Here is a 12,323-nt window from a genome sequence, read left to right as displayed (position 1 = left end):
TAGAAAAATTTTACCAATTGAATTAGTTACCAAAATTTTTAGTTATTTTGACATAGTCTAAAAGTAAAAACCAATATTTAGTCATTATTAACTATGGGATCAGTAAAATATTACTATATTTGAATCAGTGACTAATTTCTTACTATCAAATTAACTATTCTTAACTAATTTAAATTTAGAAAGCAGAATTCACTCTAATTAATTTAATAGAACCATGAATTTTGAATTAGTTAAAAACAACTAATTTAATACTAAAATGTCTGTCACTAATTCAAATTTAGACCATTTTTGATAACTAATTCAATTAGTCAAATTTTACTATTTTATTTTCTACTACAGTAAAAAAAATTTATTTGATTCAGATAACCGATTAATTGACTGTTATCAATTAAATATTTAATTGAATGAAATAATATTTATTGCAGTCAATTAAATGTCATTTGCTTTAAATACTGAAATTGTTGGTTCAAATATCATTTAATTGTCTCAAATAAATATTATTTGATTCAAGTAAATATTTCATTGATATTAGTCAATTTATCGGTTATTTGAATCAAATATATTTTTCTCTCAGCGTAATACCTAATTACTTATTTTTTACAAATTAATAAAACAAAAAGTTGGACAAAATTTTACTAATGATTCGTTATTTTTAATTAATTCAGATTTAGTTACATTTATTAATAAATTTAACATTTTTACATTTTATAAATCATTTTATAAATTTTAAGGTTTAAGTGGAGATGAATTTAAATTTGATTCAAATGGGGATGGACCAGCAAGATACAATATAATACATTTTAAACAAATTTCTCCAGGAGTGTACAATTGGATTAGGGTTGGAAAATATCTCGATGGCAAATTGTTGCTCAACATGTCCGGTACGTTTAATAATTATTATCTTAATTTTAACTATAACAAAACAGTTTAAAACAATTTCAAACACTTTAAAAATGCTTCAAAAAAGCTAAAAAATCATGAATAATATCCTAATTGGAAAAATAGTTTCATAAAAAAATAAATAATACCCTTTTTCATAATTAACGACTCTAGTAAATTTATGTACACAGTTCATTGGGGAGAATAAATAGACTTTAATAATATTAACTTAATCAACTTTAACTTCAAGAGAATGTTTAACGGCACGAAAAATTTAGATCATTATGCAGTATTTATTTACACCTCTAATTACTCGCTCTTCGATTTTAAACTTCCAAACTTTCGGATACTTTACACCTAATTAACAAATTCAATTTCTTTCCTCACAATTTTTTCATTGTTTTTAAATTTAGGATTAAATTTAGAATCAATTCATTAATTTAGAATTAATACCTCCTTTACAATTTTCATCCAATAAATTTTCACAAATATAATCGAAAAATAACGAGACAAATGCCGTACATTTTATATTTACATTATAATACAAACTTATCTCCCCTTAAAAGCAATCAAACTTTGAAATTGAAGTAGGTTATAGTATAGTTCTCAAAATCATGAGACAGAGGCAAATCGATGCCTAAACCAATTTCAATTCTACGACTTGCCATTGTTATATTGTCTAAAGCATTGTATATAACATTATGTGAAATTTAACAAATCCAATTCTCTAAACTTATAGAGGTGCAATTTAAACTTGGACATCCTCAACCACCAGAAAGTGTATGTTCATTACCCTGTGAAGATGGACAGGCAAAGAAATACGTTGAGGGAGAAAGATGCTGCTGGCATTGTTTCAATTGTACCCAATATCAGGTCAGATCCTTTGTAAACTGATAAATTGGTAAGCTTCCTGTCCTCTAGAGATAAGTCCGAGAATTTCATGTATACATATATATATGTATTATATATATTGGAGAATATCGTTAATCCTTTGTTCTCCATTGTTTAATCTATGATCATCTCTGTAGCAATGTAAAATGTAATTTTATTTTCGAGAAAAAGAAGAAACTTTATTTCTCCATTGACAATAAAAAATTTGTCAATTCGAATTCACAATGAAAAAATGTTCAATAGATGAAAAATTGTCAAAAAAAGAAATGAACCCTTTTCTCCGTGAATTAATTAATTCTAGTAATTAATGCTAGTAATCTCCCCTTGCAAGTAAATAAAAAAAGTTCCCTTCAAATAATAACGTTAGACAATGAAACTGATATTAAAGATGATCCAAAAAGGTTGAAAATCAGTAACTAAAGTCAAAATGAGTATAAAAATGAATAGTGGAGTATTCAAACCATTCATTTTAGTATTAAAAAATTCTAAGGTTACAGGGAAAATATTTTTCTATAGATACGAGATCCAGTAGATGAAACACAATGCGTTATGTGCCCTCAAGGCACAGTTCCTGATGAAACTCATTCCTATTGTCGTGACATACCGGAAGAATTTTTAAGACCCGAAAGTGCTTGGGCCATTGGCGCCATGTCATTCTCTACTACAGGAATATTGGTAAGCATAAAAAAAAATGCTAAAATAATTATGATTTTCACAATAGCACAACAAAACAATGATATATTTTTTTACGACTCACGAATTGATTCAAATGATTTCACAAGATTGCTACAAAAAGAACTGTGTTCTTCCCTAAACCTGTCCTCGATTTACAGACAGAAATTTTCCATTTTTCCTAATCCCAATAAAAGAAAAAATTCAAGAGGAATTCAATTTTAAAATAATAAAATAAAACAAAAATGTTTTTTAGGAAATTATAAATTGAAATTATACTAGAAGCAATCAGCCGCTTCGGACAATTGCATAAAAAGTTATAGCAATTCTAAGATGATGTTCCTTAAAATGTAATAATTTTGAATTTTGGTGTTTGCAGAACTTGAACCAATGAGTATTTTAAAACCAGTATTTTTAAATACGGACTTTTCGCACCAAAAATGAAAAATTACGGACCAATTACTGATAATTTTCAAAAATTTTCGATTTTTAACCAAAGGGTGGAGACTATTAAATAAGTAAAGTATTTTTAAGAGCACAAAAATAAAGAAGCTAAATGCCATAAAAAAGACGAAAAAAAGTTCAATTTTAAGAAATTCGGTTTTTTGAATTTTTTGATAATTTTAGATTTTTTACCAAAGAGTGGAGACTATTAAATAAGTAAAGTATTTTTTAAGAGCCCAAAAATAATGAAGCTAAATGCCATAAAATAGAAGAAAAAAAATAGAATTTTAAGAAATTCGTTTTTTTGAATTTTTCGATTTTTTGATAATTTTAGATTTTTTACCAAAGAGTGGAGACTATTAAGTAAGTAAAGTATTTTTTAAGAGCCCAAAAATAATGAAGTTAAATGCAATAAATGAGAAGAGAAAATGTTGAATTTTAAGAAATTCTGTTTTTCGAATTTTTGATAATTTTTAATAATTTTTGATTTTTTACCAATGGGTGGAGACTATTGAATAAGTAAAGTATTTTTGAAGAGCCCGAAAATAATGAAGCTAAATGCAGTAAAAGAGAAGAAAAAATGTTGAATTATAAGAAATTCGGTTTTGAGAATTTCTGATAATTTTTAATAATTTTTTATTTTTTTGCAATCATTTGTAATTTTAAAATTCTCCAAATTATATCGTACAATTGACGAACTTTTCGTCTTTTCTTAATAAATCAAATTACGGATTTTATAGACCTTTTTTTAAAAAAAACCTGACTTTTTTAAGTAAATTTACAGACTTTTACGGGATTTACGGAACTAGTTCGAGCCCTGTGTTTGCCAAAACTGTTTTTAGACACCAATTAGCAGAATTATTTAGTAATTTTAGAAATTTTATATTTTTAATAAAGTTCCCTGAAATTTCCCTAATTTCCAAGAACAATTTAATTTTCCCTGATTTCTCTGACCCTGTTTTTTTCTTTTTTTTTCTTTTTCTGCAACCCTGTTCTTTATGTACAAATAAGAAAGGAAATAATAATTATTCTGATTTATAATACAAATAGATAAAATAATTATTGTTTTAAATAATTTCTTCAAACACAATATACAATTTATTCGATCCGAATAGAATATATTTATTTGATTCATTCGATATTATTTTTAGTACGAAGCTAATGGAATTATTTAAAATCCAACTTTAATCAATAATCCAAAATCGTTTCTTTACAGATGACACTATTTGTTGTTGGTGTATTTCTCAAATTCAACGACACGCCAGTTGTTCGTGCTTCCGGTAGAGAATTATCCTACATTCTCTTGTCAGGAATTTTATTATGCTACCTAGTAACCTTCACTCTAATCCTACGACCATCCAACATTGTTTGCGGAATCCAACGGTAAAACATTTGAAGAAAATCTTTTGTTCCTTTGGATTTTAGTGACATGTCCAAATTCTAAATATTAAAGTGTACGAAATCTAAAAAACTTCCTACCGAATAGAATTTTTTCTGTATAAAAAAAAATATATAAATCATCAAATGAATAATTTCCAAAACTAGAAAACTTCAATTAGAAGGGATTTGGATTTGTCACTAAAATAAAAATACAAAAAGTGCAGAATACACTAAAATCAAATTGCACCTCTATAAATAACTCTAAAAATAAAAAAGTTTCTTTTTTTTAATCAGATTTACAGCTGGATTTTGCTTCACTGTCGTGTACGCAGCTTTACTAACAAAAACAAACAGAATATCAAGAATATTCAATGTGAATAAGCACAGCGCAAAGCGACCATCATTTATATCACCAAAATCACAATTAATAATATGCTCGGGTCTTGTAAGTGTGCAAATTCTTATTAATGGAGTTTGGATGATTATTGATCCAGCAAAAGCAATGCATCATTATCCAACGAGAGAAGACAATTTACTAGTTTGTAATAGTTACATTGACGCGAGCTACATGATTGCATTTACCTATCCCATTATACTTATTGTTATTTGTACGGTATACGCTGTTCTCACCAGGAAAATACCGGAGGCATTTAACGAGAGTAAACACATCGGTAAGTCCAAACTATTAATAACATTTCAAAACAAATACTTTCGACAATATAAAACTATTCTCATATCTATTTTATATATTCCTCTATTAGTCTATTTTCAAACTGGTTTGTTGAATCATTTCAATATCGCAACATATATATATGAAGTTTAGAAGCTAGACTATATACAAGTAATAAATTCTTTGAGCTTCATATGTGATATAAGCGGAGTAAATACATAAATTCATGTATCAAATTCCTTCTATATGTTCCATTCGACAATTTTTTTTTTACTCTCTACAATATTTTTTCTACTTCACATATTTCTGCTTTTTCATATATAAAATTTCATCAATTCCCAAACGCAGATTTCGTTAATTTAAATATTTGTAATTGGAAATATTTAATATGTGGAATTTATATGAACGAATTCATTTAATTAAGTATGAATAGTTTCTCCTTTTCATAAATATACGCAACTTTCCTCGCATTTATTTATATGAATTCCTATGAGGACATAAATATAGAATACGATGAAAAAATATTATTTTTCATAAAAACACTGGTTTGAAATTTAATTTTCAATGGTGCACGAATGAAAAATTTGATTTTATGAAAGAAAATGAAAAATGCGATTAAAAAAAATGAAAATATGATTTAAAAAAATGAATAATTTGATTTGAAAAGAAGAGAAATTTTTGATAATCAAAATGAAAGATTTGCTTTTTAATATAGGTTTTACGATGTATACCACATGTGTGATATGGCTAGCGTTTGTCCCTCTATATTTTGGTACCGGAAATCACGTGGCTCTAAGGATTACTTCAATGTCGATAACAATCAGCCTTTCGGCTTCCGTGACTATAGCTTGCCTCTTCAGTCCAAAGGTAAGGCGCATTCTACATCCGGAATAGTCTTTAAACTTTCGTCTTCCGCAAGAAGTTTCCTGACGGCCAAGAAAGTTTTGCTCGATGCTAAACTCCAGCAATCATTGACCCCCTTGATTGCTATCAAATTATACTTCTAACTGAATATAAATAAGGCAATTTACTTTAGTTTATACTTGGTAACCAAGAAACAGGATACTTCAAAGTATCTTTACACCCTGAAAATGTTTTCCCCTTTGCATTTTACAATCAAAAAATAGATTTTTAATAATTTTTTTTCTCGTTTAAAGGGAATTAAGGTTTATTATTAACTAGCAACAATTTGCGCGCGGCTAACTTTTTAATCTCTTTTTTAAATACAATTAGCAATGTTAAAAATAATAGAACGTAAAAATTTGTAATTCTTTATAATAATAATCATATCTTCCGACACAGGAAATTCAGGGAAAAGTCAGGGATTTTTATTAAAAGTACCGAAAAAAATTAAATTTTTAGAATTCATAAGAAAATTCCAGAAAATTCTAGATTTTTGTTTGCTTCACAAACTATTAAATTATTATTATTATGTTCAAAATTTTTAAAAAATCTCGTCAAAATCCCAATTATCTTTATAAATATTCAAACTCTTCTTCAAAATTCAATTATTATCAAAACTTTTAATAAAATTCTTGTCAAAATTTCAATTATTTTCAAAAAATTTCCTCATTTCAATAATTTTAAATATTTCTACTATTTTAATAAAACTACCCAAAAGAAATCAATTACTTAAAAAAAATTTAATAAAATTGTACGCAAACATTTAATTATTTTCATAAATAATAAAAATTTCGCAGGAATTCAATTATTAAAAATGTAATTTGCATAAATTTTTTCGAAAAAAAAATCAATTGTTTGAAACTTTATATAAATTTCTTGGCAATAATTCAATTATTTTGTTAAATAATAAAACTCATTGCAGATTCAATTATTTTTAATACAATTTTAATCGAATTCCTCAAAAAATGTCATTATTATTAAAAATTTTATTAATATTCGTCGAAAAAATTCAATTTTGAAAAATAATTCAATTCTTGCAATGAATTTTATTACATTTTTTTTTAAATAATTGAATTCTTTTGAGAAATTGTATAAAGATAGTAGATTTTGAAAATATTTAAATTTCAGCGGAGAATTTCTATTCTTTTTAATACAATTTTAATCAAATTCCTCAAAAATTTAACTTTTCTTAAAAATTTTATTAAAATTCGTCAAAAGAATTTAATTATTAAAAAATTCGGTAATTAAATTCTCGTAGAATTTTCTAATAAAAATTGATTTAAAAATGTTAAAATTTTCGTAAAAATTTTAGATAATAATAAATTGAATATGAAAATAATTTTGAAGAAGTTACAGTAACAATAATTTTATAATGTAAAATAATTATTTTATCTCTCGAACATCTTTAATTATTATAAAAAATGAAGAAATCGCTCACTCCGAGTCTTCGACTCGGAGCAATCAATATATTCATTTTTTATAACAATAGTTTTAAAGTTATTTAATTTTAAAAAGGTTTAGATTTAAAATTTTTGAAAATCTTAATTCCTATGTAAAATTAATAATAATTAAATATTTATTTAAAAAAGAAGTTATTGATGTTTTTGAATAATTTTGCAATTAAAGAAATTCGTAAATAAATGTAACAAATTTTTTAATTTTTATTTTTTCAAAAAACATTTTCTTCTGGTGTTATAGAAAATAGACAAAGGCAAATCAAAAAGTTTTTCAGAAAAGTGCAAATACATCTTTTGGTCACAGCAAGAATAAAGTTTCCATTTTAGTCAGTTCCTCAGAATTTCATAAAACTTTCTCTAATGTATACTGTTTCAAAAGAATATTCAAAGAGGAAATTACTCAAAACTCATGGACATTACATGAAAATTTTTCTTTTCATTAAAACATTTTAATACCAAGAGAGAAACTTTTTAATCAAGAGAAGGAAAACGCTAAATTACTCCCTTTGTCACTGTTACATTCAAAACTATGAATAAAATTTTCCCACTCTTAACTAGCAATATTATTTATTATTTAGCATTTTTTGTTTATTATTTATTTCTTAGTATATTTTCTATTTAGTATTTTATTTAGTATTTATTGTTTGTTTTTTATTATTTAGTATTTATTGCTTATTATTTATTAATTAATATTTAATATTTATTTCCCTAAACATTTTTTTGCAGCTGTATATTATTTTAATACGACCAGAGAGGAATGTGAGACAGAGTATGATGCCAAATCGACATAATACAACAAAAAGTTCAGGACTCACTAACGCATCAAATTTAATGGCACCTGTCACTTTGACAGCAGTTACCTGTGATCAAAGTAAAGCTGTCAAAAGGCATGTCACTACAACCACAGATTGTTCCACTCAAAGTGAAAGTAAGATTTCAAATTATAACAAAACCTCATCGCTTTTGTTTAATAAAATTAAAAACAATAAGTTAAAAACAAAACTGAATGAAATTTACCTTTTAATTTTTATATTTATAATTTAATCCATTAAATTTTGTTTTTAATATTTTTCTATTATTCTCCTAATACGAAAACATGGTAACAAATAAAATTTTGAACATTCAAATGAACGAAATAAATTTTTGCATTTCAATATTTTTAAAAACTACCAGATTGAACTTTAAAAAAATTGTAATTGAACATTTAGTTAAAAATAAATTTTATAATTATAAAAAAAACAATATTTTGTAATAAAATTCAAATTAAAAGAAGTAATAAAGATATCGTTGTTCATTTGAACTTTCGAAACTTTACAATGAAATTCACAATGTTTATGAGATCAACAATTGGAAGAAAAAATATTTTTTACGCAAAAAATAATATTTTTTGTTTACCAAAATTTTTTTTATTAAATTATTAATCAAAAAATACTCTCTAAATTTAAATTAGTAAAAATATTAATTAATTTGAATTTGAATTAATAACTGACTTTTTGCTTCCAAATTAGTACATTTTGCCAATAAATAGTAATTTTTACTAATTTCTTAGTAAAATTTACTAATTAAAAAGCAAAAACTCAGTCAATAATTTAAATTAATAAACATTTTTACTAATTCAAATTTAGAGACATGAGTATTGTAAACGTTTCGTAAGATGTTTATTTGTTGTTAGACAAAAATTTCAAAGGAAAAATATTTTTTCAATCCAATCGTTGACTACAAACGTCGTGAACTTCACCAACTTAATATAATGAAAAATGAAATGAAATGGAAAAAATATAAAAATAAAGTGAAAAAAATATGAAAATAAAAATACCTGAAATACATTTTACCTCTAAACTTTCACTTTGAAAAATTCTAATCTTACAAATGTTTTAGACTACGAAATGGAAACAACAAATAAAAAGAATGGAAAACCACCGCCATCATTGATATCGCGTTCAACTCAAACGTTAGCAAACCACAACGAGAGTGATACAAATTCAATAACATCAGTGATATCAAAGGAAGCGAATAAAAATTCTAAAGATAATTCCGTAACTACAAAGGAATTGAATACAAGGATAGGAAATGGACCTGTAAGCCAAAATGACGTTTCTTTATAGCAGGAATACGCTTCGGAAGATATCTCGTTGATAGAAGCAAATCTAACGCCAATATCTAAGGAACCAGTGATCGTATAGAAATATTCAAATCGACATAATATTATGTAGAATTTAAGAATTAAGGTGCGTACTATTCATCGTTTCTTTCGAAAACTGCAAATTTTATTTGTTTCATCTAAAAGTGTAACTTTAATTTGTTTCTTCTAAAAAGTGCAACTTTAATTTATTTCTTCTAAAAAAAAATGCAAGTTTATAATTTTTTTCTTCTAAAAATGTGCAAGTTCAATTTGTTTCTTCTAAAATATTCATTTCAATCTATTTCTTTTTAAAAAATGCAAATTTAAATCGTTTCCTTTTGAAAAATTACAAAAAATCATAATTTTAAATTTACAATAAGCATTTTTCAGAATTTTCGAAATACATATAAATACATATATAAGCTATACACAAAAAAATATTGAAAAAGAAAAATACGTACTGAATAAAATTTATTCCTATATATCGCTATAAAGTGTTACACAAAAAAAGATAACATTTTTTCTGTTAATAAAAAATGAAAGTTAATTATTAATTAAACTAATAATACAAAAAAATACAAAAATGGAAAATATTTTTTTGCAAAGTATTAATTATTTTTAATTTTTAACACAAGTTGAACTAAATTTTTTTCCTTGGGAAACATTATCCACAAATATTTTTCAAACTTTCAAAAAATATTTTTGAAAACTATTTAAAACAGAAAAAAATATGCAGAGGAAGACTATTGTGAAATGTTAAAGTAGTTATAATGAGATTTAATAAAAGTTTATAAAAGTTATGTATACAAATTTAGTTTTCAAAAATATTTTTTTGAAATAAAAATAGCATTTTAATTTTATGAAATCCTTTCTCTAATTTCATGGCAGTTTGCTTTGAATAAAATTAATTAATCACTAATATGATTAAATTTACGTTTAATCATACTTTTGTAAATTTGAAGCAAACATATCAATAATTACTTTTTCAAAATTTGTTTTCACTCAACGTAAATAGTTATTAACTAATTTTATCCTTTCCAGTAATATTTATACTCATTATAAATTTACATGATTGAGAATAATTAATAATCAGTTCCATTTTTTTAACAAAAGTTTCAAACAATTAAAGAAATCAATTATACAGGGTAACTCATAAACAAACTCATAAATATAATTAATTTTAATTTAATATTTGTATAAAATAATAAAAAAAACATTTATTATTAGAGATTATTATTAATATACAATATTAGGTATTAATAATAATTTCTGATAAAATATATTTAGTAAAAAGAAACAAGAGACATTGGCAATTTTGCAAACTTCCTAACGGCTTCTTTTATTTATTTTATAAATAATCTCTGTTTAGATTTAAATCTTTTTAAATTTTGAATCAGTATTTTTTAAATGCACATTTTTTATAACTCTGTATAATCGAAATTCTACTTATCTCTGTGATGAAATTATCATAAATTATTATAAATTAATGCACTAAAATCATTAAAATAAAGAAAAAAAAAAATTTACGTGTGCGTTATGAGAGCTCTATAAAAAATAAATTATTTTGTATATAATTGAATATTGTATTTATTGTAATTAAAAATGAAATTGTATTTAAGCATTTTAAAAGAGAAGCAACCGTTTAAGATTACGGAATCATTAGATAATGAATTTTGTAAATAAAAAAATAATTGAAAGACAGCGTTTATATATAAAAATATAGAAAATACATCAAGTACTTTAAATTTGTTGTAAATAAAAAAGTTCACCGTGCATTTAAAAAATCATAAATAAAGTTTAGACAGAATTTTTTAAAACAATATCCCAATATAGTTTTTATTTTTAGAAACATGGCCTGCACTCAAATTTTCAATATTTTTATCAACTGACTTCAACCAAAAAATATTTTTAATTATCCAGTATAAACAATTTATTAACAAATTAGTTATTAATTATTTAATTCAAATTAATAAATAAATTAAGTTTCTCTTTAAATTTGAATCAGTGACTACTCTCGTGATTTGAATCAGTGAAATTTAACTGAAAATTAGTTTAAAATTACTGAAACAACAGTAATTTTTCACTGATTTTGATTGAAATTTCACTGATTCAAATCACGAGAATAGTCACTGAAAATAAGTCAAATTTTCACTGATTTAATTTTAGAAAATAATTTTCAATTAAAAACATTACTTCAAATTCTCCAAAAAAAATAAGAAAAAATAAAAAGTAGAATTCAATAAAATGAAATAATTGTAGAGAAAAAAAATGCGTATCAATGAATTTATATCGTCATAAAAATTGTGAACTAATTATTATAAGTATAAATGCATTATTTTGTAACTGACAAGAAAAATCGAACTTTTTTAAATACTTCAATAGCAATTTCCGATCCTCTAATCTGCAGGCTGGTAGGAATTGCGAAACTTAGAAATATGTGATAAAAAAAGGAGGTATTTATTGAAATTTCTGATGAAAAGAAAAAAAAAATGTTATAAATAACGACGATAAAACCGCCTAATTAATAAATAATTATAAGAAATTCAATACATGTCTAACGAAATGTTTTTAATAAATTAGTTTATTGTACATACGAAAAACACACATGAAGTGTATAATAGAAAATTAAAGAAACCTACTCAAAACTATAATTCTAGACATAAATTAATTTAAGAATTAATACTAACATATCGAAATTATCGAAAAATAATAATTTCATTTCATGTAAAAAAAAATTGTATCAATAAGAATTGAAAAATCTTTTGTTAGTTAATAAAGTCTCAATTTATAAATTCAGGCAATATTCTGATCATTATTTGTAATTTTGTTAAAAATTTAATTATAATTTAGTTAAAAAATTTGTAATTTGTGTTATTTTTATAATTTTGTTCAAAAATTTTTAATT

At 23.8% G+C, this 12,323-nt stretch overlaps 1 protein-coding gene across 3 annotated transcripts in view; it reads left to right on the top strand.

The window, feature by feature from the left end:
• The window catches only part of LOC122499927 (metabotropic glutamate receptor 2-like), a 214,009-nt gene extending 204,280 nt beyond the window's left edge, over positions 1–9,729 (top strand). For all 3 annotated transcript variants that reach the window (XM_043608519.1, XM_043608520.1, XM_043608521.1), the window contains exons 9-16: positions 732–881; positions 1,619–1,752; positions 2,287–2,445; positions 4,103–4,269; positions 4,561–4,937; positions 5,652–5,803; positions 8,023–8,224; positions 9,175–9,729. In XM_043608519.1, the coding sequence (XP_043464454.1) occupies positions 732–881; positions 1,619–1,752; positions 2,287–2,445; positions 4,103–4,269; positions 4,561–4,937; positions 5,652–5,803; positions 8,023–8,224; positions 9,175–9,401 (1,568 nt within the window). In that variant the 3' untranslated portion in view covers positions 9,402–9,729. The remainder of the gene's footprint in view (positions 1–731; positions 882–1,618; positions 1,753–2,286; positions 2,446–4,102; positions 4,270–4,560; positions 4,938–5,651; positions 5,804–8,022; positions 8,225–9,174) is intronic.
• Positions 9,730–12,323: the final 2,594 nt, after the last annotated feature.

This window comes from Leptopilina heterotoma, unplaced genomic scaffold, assembly GCF_015476425.1.
Source record: "Leptopilina heterotoma isolate Lh14 unplaced genomic scaffold, ASM1547642v1 Lhet_18, whole genome shotgun sequence".
NCBI classification, from domain to species: Eukaryota; Metazoa; Arthropoda; class Insecta; order Hymenoptera; family Figitidae; genus Leptopilina; species Leptopilina heterotoma.
This window is presented reverse-complemented; position numbering and strand designations above follow the sequence as displayed.